Here is a 19,908-nt window from a genome sequence, read left to right as displayed (position 1 = left end):
AGCTTTTGGATCGCACCACTGACATGTACATTTTGATCAGATAGAGTCAGCATGTGTAAATAATAAATAAATAAATAAATAAATAATAATGGGAGGGACACTCTTCTCTACACCGTTCGCTGTGGGAGAGTGCAGTTTGGGATGCAGGAAGAAGGAACCCTGCACCCTGCAGAACAGTGGAGAGGTGGAGAGACTAACCGCTCTGTGTGTTGATGACCATGGTGTGTTTTTGAGCCTGTGGGTGACGATACGCTAACCTAACCCTTTCTTAATCACCACGCAGGCTCCAGGATGGTGTGCGAGCTCCTGCTCTCCTCCGTGTGGCTGCTGTTCGTTGTGTTCTGGGTGGAGACCATCAGCGTCTGGCTGTTCCTCTGCCTGTTTTACCAGGACAGAGCCTTCTACCACTGGGGTGACGGGTGAGTGCCGGTCAGGGTCGTTTTAAGGGTACGTGGAAATTGAGGGAAATGAAAACGCCCCAGTAACACCAGTGTCTCCTTCACAGGGTGTTTGCTGATGACCCTGGCCAGATGCTCTACATGTTGAGCGGGTAGGAAAGGAAGCGCCTGTTATTTGTGGTGTGTCACCCCCCCCCCCCCCCCCCTATATTACTATACTCAGTCCCACTACCTGTCACAGTCCGCTCTACTGATGTAATGGTCACTATGGGCAGTATCGAGGTCAGGCAATCGTGTCCATATATTGAACGCTAAGTCAAGAACCTAATTATGGTGACAGGCCTGGTAACACCACCGTCCAAAACAGTCCAGGTGTTTTGAGGGGTGTTTAGAGTGTAGGACATGCCCCCCTTTTAATGGCTAACTCTCATCTTATGTTTTCTGCCCTGTTCTTGTAGAGTGGACCGCTCCGAGCATGCTCAGACCTGAGGATGTGGCGGTGGCGGCGGCGGCGGTGGTGGCGGCGTCAGTTGGGAGCGCCCGAACGGCCGACACATTTCAGACAGCGGAGAAATCTGCGTGATGGGGGGGTGAAAATTTACCCTCCGTCCATTCCTGCTGTCTTTCAACTATCTGCACTGGGCGTGAATCATGTTACAGGTGTCCCGCGGCTGGCTGAAGGTGGAGCGTTTGCGCTGAGCTTGCGGAGGAGGTTTTGCGGAGGAGCGCAGGCGGCCGCGGGGATTGTAGGATCTGTCTTGGTGTTAAAATGGGAACTCTGCCTGAATCTCTGTTGCTTTCGTCCCAGAAAGGGTGTCCTATGGGGGTGACGTTTTCTCCTTTTCCAGTTTTTCACATCGCTGGGCTTCCGGAAGTCGTCTGCGGACGGCTACAGGCTGTCGATTTTGTCACTCTTGCAGTTTTTAGGGGCTGGGGGCGTTGTACCCGGCTCCACTTCGAGCTGCCGTTGTTTTGCAGGTGTTTAAAACTGGGGGCGTGTCTGAAACTCCCTACAGCCTCTGTACAGCTGGTGGTTTATTGATAATACTCGACGCTTTCGCTCCCTTCGAGACTCCTCTTCACCTCCGGTGTCTTTGAAACGGGGCCTTACATGAACAGTTTAGATTCTCTGTCCGGATCTGGATTTCAAGTAAGCTCAGAATTAGCTAGAACCGTAGAACGCGGGTACACGAATGACCTGCCGTACCATGATGGCAAGTTTCCTCGCCTTACTTCGTGAATGCGCTGGTCAGTCGGTAACCTGCATCGACCCAAATCATGTACTAGTGCTGGATTATGTGGAGACGCTGAGCCATCACAGCTTCCTCAGAACAGTGATTCTCAGACAGGACAGGACAGGACAGGACAGTCCTCAGGGCTGGAGCGAAAATATTTCTGGTGTAAAAGAACCTCAGTAGAGCATTTCACCGGACCCTACTTTGAGGAACCGTAGCTGTAGATGAGATGTTGGTGTGGAGAACCTTTTAAAAGTTTGAAGAGCTTCCACATACACCCTTAAGAATTGGGGGGGGGGCTTTCAGGAGCCTATTAAAGAACCGTTTAGATTCTTAGACGTTACTTTACCTGGTTACATCAATTTTTAAATGTTTTTTCTTTAAGGAACCTTTTAAAATTGGTTCTATGTAGAACCGAACATTGCGCCACTATTTTTAGAACTGTATAGAACCCGGTTTTGCTTTGCCTAGATGGTGTGATGGAAAGGTTCTCCAGCAGTTAAGCAGATGTTCAGAGGGTTTTCTCAGAACGTAAAGGGTTCTGTTCGGGGAAGCCCCCTCGGTCCGATCCGAGTGTCTGAATGCTGACCATCGTCCGATCCAGTCCGTCTTTATGGTGTCGCCAGAAGCTTTACATTATGTGGACGTTCTTTAAACTTCCAGAAGGTTCTCGATTCCCGGTCATGCTGCTAGCCATCGGCAGCCGAGGCTCAGATTGAGCACAATTGGCCTTGCTCTCTCTGGGGCGGGTAGATGGACCAAATTCTCAAACCATCCATTTCTTTAGGGGGTCTGTAGTGGTCCTCCTGAGACAGGGGGTATCTTCAGTATCAGTCCTGAAGGCTCAGCATCCGAAAACACACCGGACACCAAGTTAAGAAAGCAGCGTGTCTGTTGTGATGGAGCTGTGGTCCAGCATTGTAAAAACATGGTGAAGGTAGTGCCGATCTGTCCTCTGATGTCCATAGCAGCAGATGTTCTGACGTCCTGTATGTTCTCCTGAAGACGCACCAGAGAAGAGACTTTAAATGTGATTGTTGATGTGTTTGTTTTTTTTGGGCGATACGACTCGGGACCCTCGCTGGTTCTTCTGTGAGACCCTCAGAGGGGTGTGGAACAGTGTTTGCGCTGTGCCTGACTTCTGTTTCTACTGGATTTCTCTCTTCTTTCTTCGGTTTGTTTTTCTTGAGCAATAAAGACAACTTTTGAGGAATGGGTCGTTCACTCTTCTCACTGTTGATGTTCCTTACAGTAGTAATTATTTTGACAAAATACATATATTTATGAATTAATACAATTATTTAATAAAATAGCTGAAAATAATTCAAAGTTGGTCAAAATATCTAGAAAATGCAGATTTACTAAAACTAAATTGGGGGAAAAAACATCTCCAAAGAACAAAGAATTGATTTTAGTAAACGAATTAAAACTGAACTGTGTTAAACTGGTCATGTGACCCTAATATATTTAGTTAAATCCTATATATATATATATATATATATATATAATCTAATATATATATAAAATCTAATATTAATCTTTATATATATATATATATATATATATATATATATATATATATATATATATATATATATAATCTCGGTGCCATTTTCGCACAAAAAAATAGAAATTATTCAAATAAAATAAGGCAAAATACCTGAAAAGGAGTTAAGTATGTAGACAAATTATTTTACAAAATGGGTAAAAATATAGAGCAATTTTCACAAATTGATTAAAAAAATATTTTGACACTTATTCAAAAATATTAACCATTATTATGACAAAAATACATCAAAATATCAATGAAATAAAACATTTTCTTGATAAAATAGCTGAACAGAATTGGTCAGAATATCTAGACAGTGCTTATTTATGCTACATCAGTCAAAAAGAAATATCCAAAACAAAAAAACTAATAATTTATAAATAAATAAATTAATAAAATTCAGAGCCGGTCAGAAAATCTGGGGCCCTGTTTGAATTCGCCCCCTGCTCCCTACATAGGGCCCTACTTAGGGCACACTTGTTACTTCCACGCATAGCTAAATAATCCACGGTACGTTTGTAGGAGACTAAGCGCTTTAGGGCTGAAACACAAACGTTTAAATGTTGTTAAAACGTTTAAAACTTTTACGGTGTTGAAGTGAAACATCGCTGGAACCGCTGAAACGGCTCAGCTCGGCTCGGCTCAGCTCGGCTCGGCTCGGCAGCGCCTTCCTCGCCTCAGGGGGCGGCTGCGGTCAGAGCGCGGTGCCGTGTGAGCGTGTGGCCGTGGATCAACCGTCCCAGGCTGGAAACAGAGCCGCGCTTCGGGCTCGATTCTTCAAGCTTTAAGACCTTAATAAAACCCGGAGGAAGAGGAGGAGGAGGAGGAGAGTCTGAGTGAAAGAAGGATCGGATCTGCTGGAAATGGCCCCGACGATTCAGACTCAAGCGCAGCGGGAGGATGGGCACCGGTAAGCGGCTAGCGCCGACCCAGACCGCGCCGCTGAAAGTAGCCTGGCCGCCCAGCTCTACCCGCCCAGACAGGCTGCAGAAGCGGCGCTGACTGGGGCTCTTCATTTACAGGGGCTTAGCTTGCAAGGATCGGCTGATAATCCAGGGGTTTGGGCGGAACCGTTTAGCTAAGCTATAACAGCTACAGCTAGCGGTGCTAGTGGCTAACGCTACCGCTAGCTAGCACCTAGCTAACGAGCTAGCTATAGCTATAGCTCCCAATAACTAACCCAGCGTTGATTAAACGGTGTGAAAATGGTGTGAAATAAGCCCGAAACTCGCGCTGAGCTCCGAGGTGTTAAACACTCGACGTGTTTCCATTAATTCGCCGCAGTAAAGTGCTAAAGCTAAGCTAACCCGAACGTCGCGCATTAGCGTTAGCATGCTAGCTCGCTCGCTCGCCCGCTGCGTGGGGGCTGATCGCCACCAGCGATTTTACTGTCCTTCACCTAAAACCCCTAAATCAGCCCCAAAATAATAATTTACTGCGATTAAAATACTTAACATTTAATTTATAGATGTTTAATTTCATTAATTTCATTAGTTTAATTAATTTATAGACCCCGTCCTTATATTCAGCTGGTATTGAGGATTTCTTCAGGCTCATATAGGAGAAGTTCACCAGCTCCAACCTGTAAAATGTGAATAAAATCAGTGGATTATTTTAATAATGTTTAATAAATTCAATCAAATTCTGAAGAAACATGGTCCAACACCAATGTTCTCACTCAATTCTGCAAAATATATTTTGACACTAGTTCAGAATATTTACAATTTCTTTAAATATCTAGAAAACATGTCGTTCTTATCTTATTTTGCTTGTTTTAAGAATTTTTCTAGCTACAACAAACAGTTTTCCAATTTTAATATAAACTAAAATTAGATAAACTAAAAAATATTCATTACAAATTATGTATTCGTTTGACAAAAAAAAAAATTCTAGCAAGTAAATCATTTCAGTAAAACGGGCCAATACGTTAATAATTAATACAAAGATTGTTCAACAAAATTGGGAAAATTGCAGTAGCCAAAAAGTAAAAATTAATAAATTATTAGTAAGAAATATATTTTTTCTCAATTTACAATAAAGTTCACATGAAATAATTTATGTCAGCAAAACTGGTCAAAGCATGTCGAATATGTTGAACTCTTAACACAAAATATATATTTTTTAACACATTTTTTACATTTGTTTTTTTTTTCTCACATAGTTCAAAGAATCCAGAAAACAAGTTATTCTTACATAAAAACATTAAATGTTTAGCTTTTGTTCAGAATTATGTTAACTAATCCATCAACAGTTCACCAATTCCAATCCTAATGAATTGTGTGGGATCCAGAAAATGAGGTTATTTGGACAATAAATAAAATATGTAGCAAATATATCTTTTGTTTTTTTTTAGGAAGCAGACCAATACAGTTATAAAATAATAATACAATTGGTCAGAATTTCTAGAAAATAGCAAAAATGTAGGTAAACGTTTGCAGAATAATGATGTATTTTAACAAAACTGGTAAAAAATATGTAGAATAAAATACCAAAAGTACCAACAATGTCATTATTTTCACAGGTAAAAATTCATTAATTTTTACATTAAAGTTGTTACTTTTGTTCAGAAATATTTTGACTAATCCATCAACAGTTCATCAATTCCGATCCAAATGAAATATCCAGGTGACAGATTTGTGTGACAAATAAAAGATATTGCAAAGACATCACTATTCATAAATAAATCAAATAAATCAATCAAACAATACAGTAATAAAATATGAATACAAAGAATTGGTCAGAATATCTAGGAAATAGCATTAACAAAAAAAAAAAAGTCAAAATGCCCAACAAAATTTGTCAAATTAGGGAAAATTTTCACGTTATATTGTGATGTATGTCCGCAAGAAGTTTCTAAAAACATAGCTCTTCACGAAATTAGTCAAAATATTTAGACAAATTAATTAAAAATATCGTAATATAAATTTTACGTTAAATATGTTGGTTTAGTTAGCTTAATTCGTCGAGAGTTCACCAGTTCCGATTATTCGGAAATGAACATTTCAGCACAGTTCATCCGTTTTTTTTCTGTCTCATTTAATTAATACTTGTTCTTTTGATCTCTCAAAGTACCATCTTTCTTATAGCAGAACTCTACTGGACCTTTTCCCAGTTTTCCCAAAGACTTCTTTACATTAACCAGCCTGGACCGGTAGAGTGAGTGGGCTGGGTTTTCTGAAAGCTCTGTATTCCAGAGACTAGTAGGGCTGGGTGATATTAAAAATACTTTATCAAAATGTTTAATTACTTTTTTTTGGATACATGATATTTATCACGATACATACTGTATAATTACAGACTAAACACATCTGTAGCAACAGATTCTTATAAACTACTCTTCAGATCCTCTCCTGTACTGAATACAGTGATTTATACTCTACATCTGCTGCTCTTCATCTAATGAACCCTTCAGTCTAATTACACTGTTCGTAATGTTAGAAACCTGCAGCTGATCAGTGTTTATTAACACTAACAGTCTCCTCCATATGATTAGGAAAGCTTATTGTTATCACCATAAATTGTATCATGATAAACTGCTCTAGCTCTAGATACTAGGCTAAACCACATTACTGGCAGGTGGATGTGCACCATGACTGTATTCGAAAGTCTCAAAGGTTCTAGATAGTTGTTGAGGAGCTGTAAAAACAGTTGGGGGAACTTGTAGATGTATTTAGACCAGAGAACAAAGCTTCAGTAATATCAATATTAAGAAGGTCTCATATTTCTGAGAGTCAAATAAACTTGGATAACTTCGACAGTTAATATTGAATTAATTTAATATTTAATTCATATTTAAAATATCTAATTTTAGTTGTTATAAAACTGTTGTTTGTTTGTTGTTGTGATTTATTTATTAGTTAACTATTATTTATTTTTCTCCCCCCCCGCCCCCCCCCCCCTGCAGGAGCTCCTCACACAGAGCCATACCGGAAAGGTACCGTATGTCTGATTTCTCGACGTATCGGACAGTATCGGACTCCGGCTTTGTTTCTCTACAGATTTGTGCTGTTTTCCTCTCTCTGATCCTTCAGGTCCGGAGTCGTGTGCCGAGTCAAATACTGCAACAGCCTCCCCGATATCCCGTTTGACCCGAAGTTCATCACGTACCCCTTCGACCAGCACAGGTACGGGAGCTGCTCTCCACCGGTGGTCTTGGGACCGACTGCGAGGAACACATGGGTCTTACTGATCTCGGCCTTCTTTTTTTTTCCACATCCAGTTTGTCACTGCCAATTAGCTCCCCACACACAAGCAAGGGTGTGGCAAGGGCTTAACACACAGGGCTTAACACACCTCCAATACAAGCAAAGCCAGCCACCTCCTCTTTTCAAACAGGCGCCGGAGCGGCATCGCCAGGCAGCCGCCGCGCTCTGAGGAAAGCGCCGGGTCCCCGGCTCCCCCGCTCCCCCGCACCAGCTAACAGGCGCCTGTGCCGATGCTGATGGCCGTAGTGGTAGCACATTAGACCCCTGAGCCACATAAAGGGCTGATATTTGATTATGGTTTTATTGAAATTAGATCAGACTAGATCAGACTTGTCATTGTTTTATTTTTTCTCATTAACCAATAAGCTTACATGCGTATGTGTATAGAAAACATTGCGTCACACCTACAGCTAGTTTTCTTTTTTTTTAATTGATTAATTACTAAATATGAATTTTTTTATTCATGAATTTTTACTGAGGGAACTCAGTGGTGGGACGATGTTTCTTCTGTTGGTGCTCAGCTCTTTTTCTTCTTCCTGCAGGTTTGTGCAGTATAAGGCCACTTCACTGGAGAAACAGCACCGGCATGAGCTGCTCACAGAGCCGGACCTGGGAGTCACCATTGACCTCATCAACCCAGACACGTACCGTATAGACCCCGACAGTAAGTGCCTAGAACATACGTCAGGGTCACCCCAGTACTGGACCTCAGTCCACAGTGTCAGGCAGCACACGAGTAAGCCCCAAGCTTAGGGCTGCTGCCAGCAATTTAGCTAACACGGCTCTGTCTCTCGCCCCCTGTTCAGTTTTGCTGGATCCTGCGGACGAGAAGCTCCTGGAAGAGGACATCCAGGCTCCCTCCAGCTCCAAGCGGTCCCAGCAGCATGCTAAGGTGGTCCCATGGATGAGGAAGACCGAGTACATCTCCACAGAGTTCAACAGATATGGAGTCTCTAATGACAAAGTGGAGGTCAAGTGAGTAGCACATGCATCACTCCCGTTTTCTCTGGCCGCCACGCAGCTTTCCCCTCAATCAAACCGGGGCCTGACCTAGCTTACAAGGAATAGGTCGAATGTTAGCCTGTGCCTGCTGTATCAACGCACCGTGTGTTTGTGCGCAGGATTGGTGTGTCCGTCAAGCAGCAGTTCACAGAGGAAGAGATCTACAAGGATAGGGACAGTCAGATCGCTGCTATCGAGAAGACCTTCGAGGACGCCCAGAAAAACGTGAGTACGCAGCCAGAACACCCCCCCCCCCCTATACACACTCCTCTAATGAACGGGGAAGGTATATCCCTTCAGAAACACTCAGTGCACCCAGTGTAATAACAGTTACCTAGTAAATTACATGGGTGGTTACTAGTGTTGCACCGATACCGGCACTTTCACACGGTCTCAGTATCAGCAGTAGTAGAGAGAGAGAGTATCAGCACCGATACCTTGAAGCCTACTGACACCCTACTTTATTAAAAAAACCAAGCGTTTAAAGGAAACACTGAAGCTTCGCAGCTTTTTACACAGAGAATTTGTGAAATTGCTGCAGAAGCTCTTTCTGTTTCTAAACCTCCTCTGCTCTGAGATGTGAATTTGAACACCAGTTAAAAGCTGTTTGGTCCAACTCGGCCAGATCATGCTCCCCTACCTGCACGTGTTTCTGCATTGTGGCCGTTTTTATATTATTTCATAGCTCTGAAACTCTGAAATGTGCAGATCCTCAACCAGTAAAGCGTATTAGATCTTATCTGGGGGAAAATAGGACCTATAAAAAGTGGTTTAGAGTCGGGTGTCCGGTTATTTAAGTCAGATTGGTATCCATATCGGTACTCGGTATTGGCAGATACTTGAAAATCTGGTAGCAGTGCATCCCTAGTAGATTTATACAATTGATTGGGTACCTTAATACCTTAAAATATATATATATATATATGTAGGTATTTGTCACTTCATGTTGGTGTATATATATATTTTTTTTGTCTCTGTACAGATCACACAGCACTACAGCAAACCAAGAGTTACGCCCGTGGAGGTGCTGCCCGTCTTTCCTGACTTTAAGGTACCACACCAAGCTCTCCAGATTCCCGCTTTGGGTTTAGCCCCGTGCATGTAGGTGTGCCGATACTGTCTCCTTGGATTCAGCGCTCTCTCTTTTCCTCTTCCTCCCTTAGATGTGGATAAACCCTTGCGCTCAGGTCATCTTCGACTCGGACCCCGCTCCCAAAGAGGTGTCCGGCTCCGCCGCCGTAGACATGATGTCGCAGGCCATGATCAGGTTCGTCTTGCTAGAGTCGCAGCGAAGTGTCTATAAGAGACGTGCTCCCATGTCTGGATATCAGTGAGTGGTAGCTGATGCGTCGCCCGTGTGCCGCTGTTTGTCTCCGCAGGGGAATGATGGATGAAGAAGGGAACCAGTTTGTGGCGTACTTCCTGCCCAACGAGGAGACGCTGCGCAAGCGAAAGAGAGACGTGGAGGAGGATATGGACTACATGCCTGAGGAGCTGTAAGACAAGCTGCCTCGTAATAAAGATGGTACTGAGAAGCAGCTCCAGGAAGAATACTGACCATCTCGCTTGCGTCCCCTTTGTTCTGCAGGTACGACTATAAGATCGCCCGGGAGTACAACTGGAACGTGAAGAATAAGGCCAGCAAAGGCTACGAGGAGAACTACTTCTTCATCTTCAGAGACGGAGACGGCGTCTATTACAACGAGCTGGAGACCAGGTGTGTGTTCTGTTACTCTGATTGCTCTGCTACAGTGGCCACGAGCCAACTGACTGGTTCGTCCACAGGTCCGTGGCCTTAGCACACGCTAGCATTACCTTAGTGAGGCAAGCTGTAGATCATCGTTTATGCCAGGACCACAGCTAGAGCTATCCGTTAGCATAGTGCTAACCGCAGGCCGAAGTCGTCACACGCTCACGTCGAACCTCAGTGACGAACCTCAGGTGGATTCCAGCATTATTTATGGCCCCCCCTTGTGTGCTTTGAGATTGCATGGTTCATCTGCGTGGACGTTACACCATGAACTGATGAACTGAATTACAGCTTCAGGAAGTTAGCAGGCTAATGTTAGCCAGCTACATTAGCCTTGTAGTTGTAGTGCATGACTAAAAAGTATACATTTGCATAGTTTTATAAACCTGTGTGTGTCTTTGTGTGCGTTCCCCAGAGTGCGTTTGAGCAAGAGGAGAGCGAAGGCAGGAGCTCAGTCCACCACCAACGCTGTCCTGGTCTGCAAGCACAGAGACATGAACGAGAAAGAGCTGGAGGCTCAGGTATGGAACCGGACACTTGTACACATCCGCTTTCTGACATTAGCAAGTAAGGTCCCACCAGTGGGCGGGGAGCGTTTGCCATGGCTGGTCCCTGGTTAGTGTGCAAGTGGTAGTGGAGTGAGGATGGTGTGGTCAGCATCCAGTGGAAAAACACCGCTACTGCCCAGATAATCATTCATATTTCACAGGAGACCTTTGCACCTTACTGTACACGCTAGAAAAGAAAGGAAGGAAAGTAATGATGTGTGTGTGTGTGTGTGAACTGCAGGAAGCCCGAAAGGCTCAGCTGGAGAATCACGAGCCGGAGGACGAGGAGGAGGATATCGACATCGACAAAGACATGCAGGACTCCGGTAATGCAGCCGTCATACTGGGAATAACGGTCAAGCTCACATTGCACTGGGAGTTACCAACAAATAGGACAGAGGTGGGCAACGGGGGGGCGGAGTCCAGCACAGTTTGCTGATTTCCCTGCTCTAACAGACCTGCTTAACCTAGCAGTTAATAGGTGAGCCGAGTCAGGTGGGCTTAAGCAGGAGAAGCACAAAACTGTAGGAATCCGGCCCTCCGGGACTCGAATTGGCCACTCCTGTTGGTGTGGATGGCCATTACTGGGGATGATGATGATGATGATGGTGGTAGAATATTGGGAATCCTAAAAATACAAGGTTTTCAATGGGGACTGTTTGGCGCTACATGTATCCCTCCACAGTGGATGGATTTTGAGGCCGGAGTCGTCTTCTGTGAGGGAGCTCTTAGACCCACCACTGTGGACAACTCGCACCCGTCCCACCCCCTCTGACCGTTACCAATAGGTGCTGTACTATTGCTAAACCCACGCCTGTGTGTTTGTCCCCCTGCAGGCGACGAGAAGGAGAAAGGCAGCGAGAGCGAGAATTCGGAGAGCGATTCGGACCGCGAGGACGAAGAACGCCGCGGCGAGGACGACGAGGAGGATGAGGAGGAGGACGAGGGCGGAGAAAAGCGCAGGGAGAGGAAGGCCAGCGGGAGTGGCAGCGAGAGCGGAGAGGACCGCCAGGCCCGGGACGAGGAGGAAATCTTCGGCAGCGACGACGACAGCGAGGAGGAGGAGGACGGCGGGCGGCGCAGCGGCAGCGAGGACGAGGAGGAGGGAGAAGGAGGCGGGAGGAGGAGCGGCAGCGGCTCCCCGGCCCACAGCAGCAGCGGCCACTCCGAGGCCGACCAGCACAGCGGCAGCGACAGGGCTTCGGACTCCAGCGACGGCAGCGACAGCGAATGAGATGAGAGCTGCGAGCCCTGCCTACTGGAAGAGGGACTACAGCTCCCATCATTCCTGGCTGTCCCAGCCCTCTATCCTGTTGTTATTTTTTTTTTTTTTTTATTATTATTATTATTAAAGCCCCACAATTTAATAAGCGCCATGAGTTCTGCACCTCAGACATTAGCCGAACTGAAACCTAGACCCTCCCTAGGCTCCCTTATTTGATATGGGACAAATCCCCAAAATCCATTTCTGCATACAGACCCTTTAACTACTATACTGTATCCAAGCCAGCTTGGCCCATGACCTGTGCTAACCTGGTCTCTTCTGCAGCAGTAATGAACAGCGCTGACGACTACTACTGTCCACTTAGGCCGGAGGAGTCCATCTCTGCAACACTTTACTGTAGGGCACCACACCATACCTTACCGTACCGTTCATAAGGCTACATGAGGCTGAATGTTGAAGGCTTACTCCAGCAACCTTTGGTCATTTTGAGGTCATTCCACCTCAGAAAGCTGGCGTTTGGGCCAGATTATGGTTCTTCAGGTGTCTTGTAGCCTTAGGAATGATGCCCCACGGTAAAGTACATGAACCCACGCGGAAAAGCTTTGGTGGGGGGGGGGGGGGCTGGGGTTCATCATAACCGTATTTGTGATCTGGTGTTGTTTTGTTTGTTGTTTTTTTGGTGGTTGTAGAAGGCGACGTCTCCACAGACGTCACTTTGCTGTATAAACTGCTGTAAATAAAGATAAACCAGTGGTTTTGTTACAAAAAATGAGATCTTGTCCATGTCTATCCATGTCTGAAACGAAGGTACAGTAAAGGAACTGTCGATGAAACGAGAAATAGGGACGTCTCCATCTGAGCCACTTACGATCCGCTTAAAGTTCCATCGGCTTCCGTATTTTTTCGTTCATACGTCTCAAAATATCACAGCGTTCTACGTAATTACCGAAGATGTAGAGTAGCATAAAGTAGTGCATGATCCAAAGCCTCGTTTCCACTGCAGGTCCAGCGGTTATTGGCGTGGACCCCTTAGACTGGTTACGATTGATGATTACACCTACAAGGCTAATGTAGCTACCCAACTAATAACACTAGCTAGCTAACACGTGTGTGTGTGTGTGTGTGTGTGTGTGTGTGTGTGTGTGTGTGTGTGTGACGGCTCCAGCATGCAGTTAGCACTATGCTAACACTATTCTAGCAACATGAAGATGATACACGGTCCCAGAATCATGAACGCAGTCCCAGGTCGTTCTAATTCTGCGGTAGCGATGTTGGATGAGCCCGGCAGCCAGGCCACGCTAACGCCGGGGTAGCGACGTTGGACGAGGCCCGTAGCCGACTGCGGTATGCTAACTGCTGAAGTTAGAGCGACTGGTGTTGGGAGGAACAGAACGAAGAAACTTTGTTTGGACTCAAAGCCGGCTAGCTAGGCCTAGATAAGTTCGCTAGCAGGCTAAACACCACAGCACAGCCAGTGTTCCAGCTAACTGAGGCTCAAATCACAGGTTTAGAGGATAAAGCCACAGTTTCCACTGTTTTCAGGAACGTTTGGTAGACTGGCTCATCCAGGTTTGCTTGATTTCCTTCTTACTTGAACTTAGCATGTCGCTAAACTCACCCTGAGGCCCACCAGCCCTCACCCTGAGGCTCTCTTGTACATGTACTAGATAGTCGGAACAGAAATACTGTCCTAATTGAATAAAATATCGTGGTGTACAGTACTACCGTTATAACGCCCAACCATAGCAACGTTAAGCTCACAGACGGTGGCAAGCAAAAGTCTGGGTGCCTGAGGTAAAAAAATTTATCGTGAATACTTGAACATTTTTGAATCATGTTGTTTTGACCGAAACTCGTCTCAAAATTTCCCACAATGCTCTCGGAATTTCTCGTAAACATCATAGCTCACTCCTTGAGCTGAACGTGGACCACAATGCATTGGAGCCTTGCTCCTATAAGAGGTGAGTGATGGTCACGAGCCACTGGTTGCCATGAGTTTCACATCATTTCCAATGTAGTTCATTAACAGTTGGTATAGGTTGCTCAGCGCCACATGTTGATATTGAGGACGTGTCCCAATTTGCTTGTTTTTTTTTTTAACTTAGTGAACTAAATAGTCCCTCCTTATTTAGCGCCGGACCAATTCGGGGGCCTTAGTGAGCCGCCATTCAACGTTTACCAAGCTTAATTAGCGCTGCGGTTTGGGCGACGCAGTCATCGTTAGGAAAGACCAGGCGATTCCACCAGTTTACATTAAATTTCACAAGTTTTTACGTTACGTCAGCAATTTATTTATTCTTTAAGTAGCTTAAAAACAAAGCCAGCATCGTAGGAAATTAGAAAAAGGAGTAATTGTTTTCCCGAAACCGCTACAAAATTTCAAATGACCAACTTTTTGGACAAGGGGAGGTGGAGCAGTGGTCTGACGAGGCCGGAAGGCCTTGCTTCAAGTGCATTTGACAATAACTTTCACGGAGTGTGACGGCCTAGATCTTTAATTACGTTACTGAGCAAAAAAACATCCCAAAAACCAAAACTTGGGCATCAAAACTAATGACAGCAGGCTCTTTCAGAGGTCCCTGGTCAGTCCATGGCCCCAAAACATCAGCGAAAGAAAGACAGTTTTTCCTTCAGCCACGTCTCGGTCAGGTCGTCGGCGTTCCGAGTCTCGAACACCTGCAGGGGGACAGAAGACAAGGCAAATGGAAGCTGTGGCAATGCTTAGGGGCGCTCAGCATCCTGTGGTTCGCCAGTGGCTACTAGCGGTGTGGCGAGGCAGATATGAGGGATATGAACATGGATGCTTGTGAATCCGATCTAGACTGTCTCCATGATTTGACAGCAAATCCATCTCGAACCACATCTGGAGGTAGTTTTGGAACGCGACCTCCGTCTCTCCTGGTTCCGCGTACGACATTAGTTGGCTCGGTAGCACCTACGACGTTACCACGGCGGGCCCTGCAGATAGGTTTGGGACGTCCGAAAGCGCAAATCCGATCTGATCACTTGCAAACAACAGTGCGGACAGTTATGTCAACAGATCCGATCAGATTTGCCCTCAGTCTGAACATAGTCTGAGATGTGCATCTGTACGAATCTAGATTGCGATCGCGATCCAAACCACATACGAATGTTGCTTGGATCGGATTTCTGATCGGATTTCGGATTGGATTTCGGATTGGATTTCGGATTGGATTTCGGATTGGATTTCAGATTGGATTTCGGATTGGATTTTGGATTGGATTCCGGATTGAATTCCGGATCGGATTTCGGATTGGATTCCAGATCGGATTTCGGATCGGATTTCGGATAGGATTTCGGATAGGATTTCGAATTTCGGATTGGATTCCAGAACGGGTTACGGATCGGATTTCGGATTGGATTTCGGATAGGATTTCAGATTGGATTTCAGATTGGATTCTGGAATGGATTCCGGATCGGATTCCGGATCGGATTTCGGATTGGATTTTTCGAATTTCGGATTGAATTTTGGATTGAATTCCAGATCGGATTTCGGATCGGATTTCGGATAGGATTTCAGATTGGATTTCAGATTGGATTCCGGATTGGATTTCTGATCGGATTTCGGATCTGATTTCTGATCGGATTTCGGATCGGATTTCGGATTGGATTCCAGAACGGATTTCGGATCAGATTTTGTCAGTCCAAATCAAAAATCAATCTTGATTGTAATCTTGCTATGCCAAAAATTGGATTTGGGCAGTCTGAACATTTTGGGAAGAACTCTGAGAACAACATAAATCCCACAAACCACACGTTCTTCAGACGTTCTTCAGACGTTCTTCAGTGTGTCCATATGGAACAATTGTCTTTATTGAAGAACCTTTTTAAGATGAAGAACCCTTCAAACAGGCCGACTAACCGGTTAAACCTTCATGCGTTTCTTTGACTTGCCTTAGTTCCCTAAAGAAACTTTGCTAAGGAACTATCTAGAACCGAGAATGACAGGCCTAATTCTGTTCCTCGTTGGTTCTACTCTACTGGGTTCATGTTGTCCAGAAGGCCTAGAGTTTCACACTGTCCCACTGTGAATCTGTGGGCCCCTCGTTCCTCGCACCGATACCATCACTGACCTTGGTGAGTTCTGCTGACTGGACCAGTCGGTTTTTGCTGCCGGCGTACATCATCTGCTGTTCAGGTTTGCAGCCTGGGATTCAGAGACAGACAGAGAGAGAGAGAGAGACTGAGAGACGTTCTAGACAGCGTTCTAGACAGGATCGGATGCGTATCGGGTTCCAGGTGGTGTAACGATGAAAGGCGCGAGGGTTCGGACTCACCTACGGGGCTGGAGAAGATGAAGCACAGGGGATAGGACACTCTGCCGTCTGCATGCGTCAGCTTGTAGCTGTACACTATGTACGTGCGCTTCGGTTAAGGTCAGTCACTGGCCACTTTATTAGAAACACCAGGAGCCGCCCACTGCAGACCATGGGGGGGGGGGGGGGGGGGGGTGGTATGTATGTAATATGCAGGTTTTTCCATGTTATTGTTTTTATTAAAAGGATATCTGGGCTGCCGCTCTGGAAGTTCCTCCCTCAGGTCGTCCAGTGAGATGTCCTGCAACAGAAGAGGGACAGATGGACGTCACGTCTGGAATACGGCACCAGGCCAACGTTACCCACAGACTGCTAGTACAGACAGACGGAAAGAAGAGGGATCCGGAGACGCTACCTCATACTCCTCTTCTAAGATGACCAGTTGTCTCTCCATGTCAATTTTCACTGGAAGCAGAGATCAGGGTTATTTTCAGGATGTAAGGTAAAACCGACAGTACCGCCTCTGATTCAGGACGGGAGGAGAGGACAGGACAGGGGGGGGGCACTCACTCAGTATGGCAGCGTTGGTGGTCTCCTTACGAAAGCGAAACTTCTTCAGTTTTTCTTTCAGGCTTGGGTCCACCTCACACACGACCAGGGAGCTTGACTGAAACCGCATAAAAACCCATGTCATGCCTTATTATTTATATATATATATATATATATAATCTATACATACGGTCAGCACTCATAGATCACATATAATGACTGTATAAATTATACATATATATCATATATACAGTCAGCTCTTCAGCTCCTCCCCCAATGACTGTATAGATCATATATATCATATATACAGTCAGCTCTTCAGCTCCTCCCCAATGACTGTATAGATCATATATCATATATACAGTCAGCTCTTCAGCTCCTCCCCCAATGACTGTATAGATCATATATATCATATATACAGTCAGCTCTTCAGCTCCTCCCCTAGTGACTGTATAGATCATATATATCATATATACAGTCAGCTCTTCAGCTCCTCCCCCAATGACTGTATAGATCATATATATCATAAATACAGTCAGTGTTTCAGCTCCTCCCACAGTGAGTGTATAGATCATATATATCATAAATACAGTCAGCTCTTCAGCTCCTCCCCAATGACTGTATAGATCATATATCATATATACAGTCAGCTCTTCAGCTCCTCCCCCAATGACTGTATAGATCATATATCATATATACAGTCAGCTCTTCAGCTCCTCCCCTAATGACTGTATAGATCATATATATCATATATACAGTCAGCTCTTCAGCTCCTCCCCTAATGACTGTATAGATCATATATCATATATACAGTCAGCTCTTCAGCTCCTCCCCCAATGACTGTATAGTTCATATATATCATAAATACAGTCAGCTCTTCAGCTCCTCCCCCAATGACTGTATAGATCATATATATCATATATACAGTCAGCTCTTCAGCTCCTCCCCTAATGACTGTATAGATCATATATCATATATACAGTCAGCTCTTCAGCTCCTCCCACAATGACTGTATAGACAACATATGTATCATATATGTAGCCTGTAGCCTCTTGCTTTCGTCCACACCCCTCATGGGTTCTTGTCACGGTGGAGGTTCTCGAGGGGACCCTGCGCTCCAGTCTGCTGCTGCTTTTGTTCGTTGGCTGCCGATTGGTTTATCCACAGGTCTCCAAGCGAGTCCCGTCCAGAGTAGTCTGCTGAAGGCGCTCAGAAGCAGGGCGTGGAAAGCCGGGCCTAAGCCTCACCTGCTATGGACGGGGTCAAAGGGGTCAAACAAGGGCGCTCCTCATGGGATTCGGCTATTCATGGTTGTGACATCACACACCAAGTGGGTTCCGTATGTGGAGCCTTGAGGAACTGGGAAGTGCAGCCTTGTCCGAGGGGTATCGGTGAAGATACGGATGGAAGAGCGCTGATATTCACGAAGGCTTTCCTTTAGTTCGGCTTTGCGGCGCGGTGCGGCCCTTTGGAATAAAGTATGTGCTGTAGATGCATTATTGAAGTGTTTCTGAGTGTGTGTGCGAGTGTGTGTGTGTGTGAGTGTGTGTGTGAGTGTGTGAGGTTGGTTAGACAGTGTGGCAGGAAGCGCTAGGCCGATGAAACTTCCTGCAGTGTCGAAAACAAGGGGGAACGCGTTGGCTGCACCTAATCGCTACTAAAAGAGGGGGCTCTCTGGAGGCCCCTTTCCACTGGCTGGCACACGGGGTGGGCTGCGGTGGCCAAGGTGACCGAGGTGGTCAGCAACGTCCTGAAACGCGTCCGAAAAGTAAAAGCACAAGTAAAAGTGTCTCACCATTCTGCACACTGCGATCCGGCGCGGGGCTCTGCTGGTGTAGTTCCTCCTTTCACAGAGAGCTTGTGACAGGATGCTGCTGCTGCTGCTGCTGACATCCCCGATTGCACAGAGCGGGGTGGGCACTGACGATGCCTGGCCACTTTATTGGAAACACCTACTACTACCCTGTGCTTCCATTCACTGGCCACTTTATTAGAAACACCTACTACTACCTTGTGCTTCCACTCACTGGCCACTTTATTAGAAACACCTACTACTACCTTGTGCTTCCACTCACTGGCCACTTTATTAGAAACACCTACTACTACATTGGGCTTCCACTCACTGGCCACTTTATTAGAAACACCTTGTGCTTTCACCTCCTGGCCACTTTATTAGAAACACCTTGTGCTTCTACTCACTGGCCACTTTATTAGAAACACCTTGTGCTTCCCCTGACTGGCCACTTTATTAGAAACACCTTGTGCTTCCACTCACTGGCCACTTTATTAGAAACACCTTGTGCTTCCACTCACTGGCCACTTTATTAGAAACACCTTGTGCTTCCACTCACTGGACACTTTATTAGAAACACCTTGTGCTTCCACTCACTGGACACTTTATTAGAAACACCTTGTGCTTCCACTCACTGGCCACTTTATTAGAAACACCTTGTGCTTCCACTCACTGGCCACTTTATTAGAAACACCTTGTGCTTTCACCCCCTGGCCACTTTATCAGTAATTTGATTGTGCCTATATTTAAGCCCTATGTAGTGCCCTATGTAGTGCCCTATGTAGTTCCCCATGTAGTGCCCTATGTAGTGCCCTATGTAGTTCCCCATGTAGTGCCCCATGTAGTGCCCCATGTAGTGCCCTATGTAGTGCCCCATGTAGTGCCCTATGTAGTGCCCTATGTAGTGCCCCATGTAGTGCCCTATGTAGTGCCCTATGTAGTGCTCTATGTAGTGCCCCATGTAGTGCCCTATGTAGTGCCCCATGTAGTGCCCTATGTAGTGCCCTATGTAGTTCCCCATGTAGTGCCCCATGTAGTGCCCCATGTAGTGCCCTATGTAGTGCTCTATGTAGTGCCCCATGTAGTGCCCTATGTAGTGCCCCATGTAGTGCCCTATGTAGTGCCCTATGTAGTGCCCCATGTAGTGCCCTATGTAGTGCCCTATGTAGTGCCCCATGTAGTGCCCTATGTAGTGCCCTATGTAGTGCCCCATGTAGTGCCCTATGTAGTGCCCTATGTAGTGCCCTATGTAGTGCCCTATGTAGGGATCAGGAAGATATTTGAGATTCTGCCTCAGTGTTTAGCTTCATGCTAGCAAAGCATCTGAAATTGCATAGAGGCGCTAGTGGAAATTAGCACTAGCTAATCTGAGAAGCTA

At 45.6% G+C, this 19,908-nt stretch overlaps 2 protein-coding genes and 1 long non-coding RNA gene across 4 annotated transcripts in view; 2 read left to right on the top strand and 1 right to left on the bottom strand.

Moving 5' to 3' along the window:
- LOC140565055 (uncharacterized) overlaps nucleotides 1-2,837 on the top strand; it is a 5,942-nt gene extending 3,105 nt beyond the window's left edge. Inside the window, exons 2-4 of the long non-coding RNA XR_011980572.1 lie at nucleotides 284-419; nucleotides 506-550; nucleotides 857-2,837. This is a non-coding gene — a long non-coding RNA (uncharacterized lncRNA). The remainder of the gene's footprint in view (nucleotides 1-283; nucleotides 420-505; nucleotides 551-856) is intronic.
- Nucleotides 2,838-3,652: 815 nt separating this feature from the next.
- On the top strand, nucleotides 3,653-12,681 carry paf1 (PAF1 homolog, Paf1/RNA polymerase II complex component). Its single transcript, XM_072690802.1, has 13 exons — nucleotides 3,653-4,092; nucleotides 7,087-7,116; nucleotides 7,214-7,306; nucleotides 7,930-8,051; nucleotides 8,194-8,362; nucleotides 8,509-8,614; nucleotides 9,372-9,440; nucleotides 9,553-9,656; nucleotides 9,769-9,885; nucleotides 9,978-10,106; nucleotides 10,555-10,660; nucleotides 10,929-11,013; nucleotides 11,524-12,681. The coding sequence occupies exons 1-13, from the start codon at nucleotides 4,046-4,048 to the stop codon at nucleotides 11,919-11,921; spliced, it is 1,575 nt and encodes a 524-aa protein (XP_072546903.1). The 5' UTR covers nucleotides 3,653-4,045; the 3' UTR covers nucleotides 11,922-12,681.
- Nucleotides 12,682-14,179: 1,498 nt separating this feature from the next.
- On the bottom strand, nucleotides 14,180-18,676 carry gmfg (glia maturation factor, gamma). Of its 2 annotated transcripts, none has more exons than XM_072691396.1 (7): nucleotides 18,534-18,676; nucleotides 16,760-16,856; nucleotides 16,605-16,654; nucleotides 16,441-16,490; nucleotides 16,211-16,293; nucleotides 16,007-16,080; nucleotides 14,180-14,588 (listed from the first exon to the last, which is right to left on the bottom strand). In XM_072691396.1, the coding sequence occupies exons 1-7, from the start codon at nucleotides 18,534-18,536 to the stop codon at nucleotides 14,517-14,519; spliced, it is 429 nt and encodes a 142-aa protein (XP_072547497.1). In that variant the 5' UTR covers nucleotides 18,537-18,676; the 3' UTR covers nucleotides 14,180-14,516. The 2 variants fall into 2 exon arrangements, with proteins under 2 accessions (XP_072547497.1, XP_072547498.1); XM_072691397.1 differs by lacking the exon at nucleotides 18,534-18,676 and adding an exon at nucleotides 17,807-18,499 and having other exon boundaries at nucleotides 14,392-14,588.
- Between the last annotated feature and the right edge of the window lie 1,232 nt (nucleotides 18,677-19,908).

The sequence above is a fragment of the Salminus brasiliensis genome, chromosome 11 (assembly GCF_030463535.1).
Source record: "Salminus brasiliensis chromosome 11, fSalBra1.hap2, whole genome shotgun sequence".
Classification (NCBI taxonomy): Eukaryota; Metazoa; Chordata; class Actinopteri; order Characiformes; family Bryconidae; genus Salminus; species Salminus brasiliensis.
This window is presented reverse-complemented; position numbering and strand designations above follow the sequence as displayed.

Excerpts from the sequence above, each read along its gene's own strand:
- paf1 (XM_072690802.1), top strand. The coding sequence starts at position 4,046 with ATGGCCCCGACGATTCAGACTCAAGCGCAGCGGGAGGATGGGCACCG. Across the intron at positions 4,093-7,086 it reads CAGCGGGAGGATGGGCACCG|GAGCTCCTCACACAGAGCCA; the intron begins GTAAGCGGCTAG and ends CCCCCCCTGCAG. Across the intron at positions 8,615-9,371 it reads TCGAGGACGCCCAGAAAAAC|ATCACACAGCACTACAGCAA; the intron begins GTGAGTACGCAG and ends GTCTCTGTACAG.
- gmfg (XM_072691396.1), bottom strand. Across the intron at positions 16,655-16,759 it reads CACCAACGCTGCCATACTGA|TGAAAATTGACATGGAGAGA; the intron begins GTGAGTGCCCCC and ends CTCTGCTTCCAG. Across the intron at positions 16,081-16,210 it reads CATCTTCTCCAGCCCCGTAG|GCTGCAAACCTGAACAGCAG; the intron begins GTGAGTCCGAAC and ends TCTGAATCCCAG.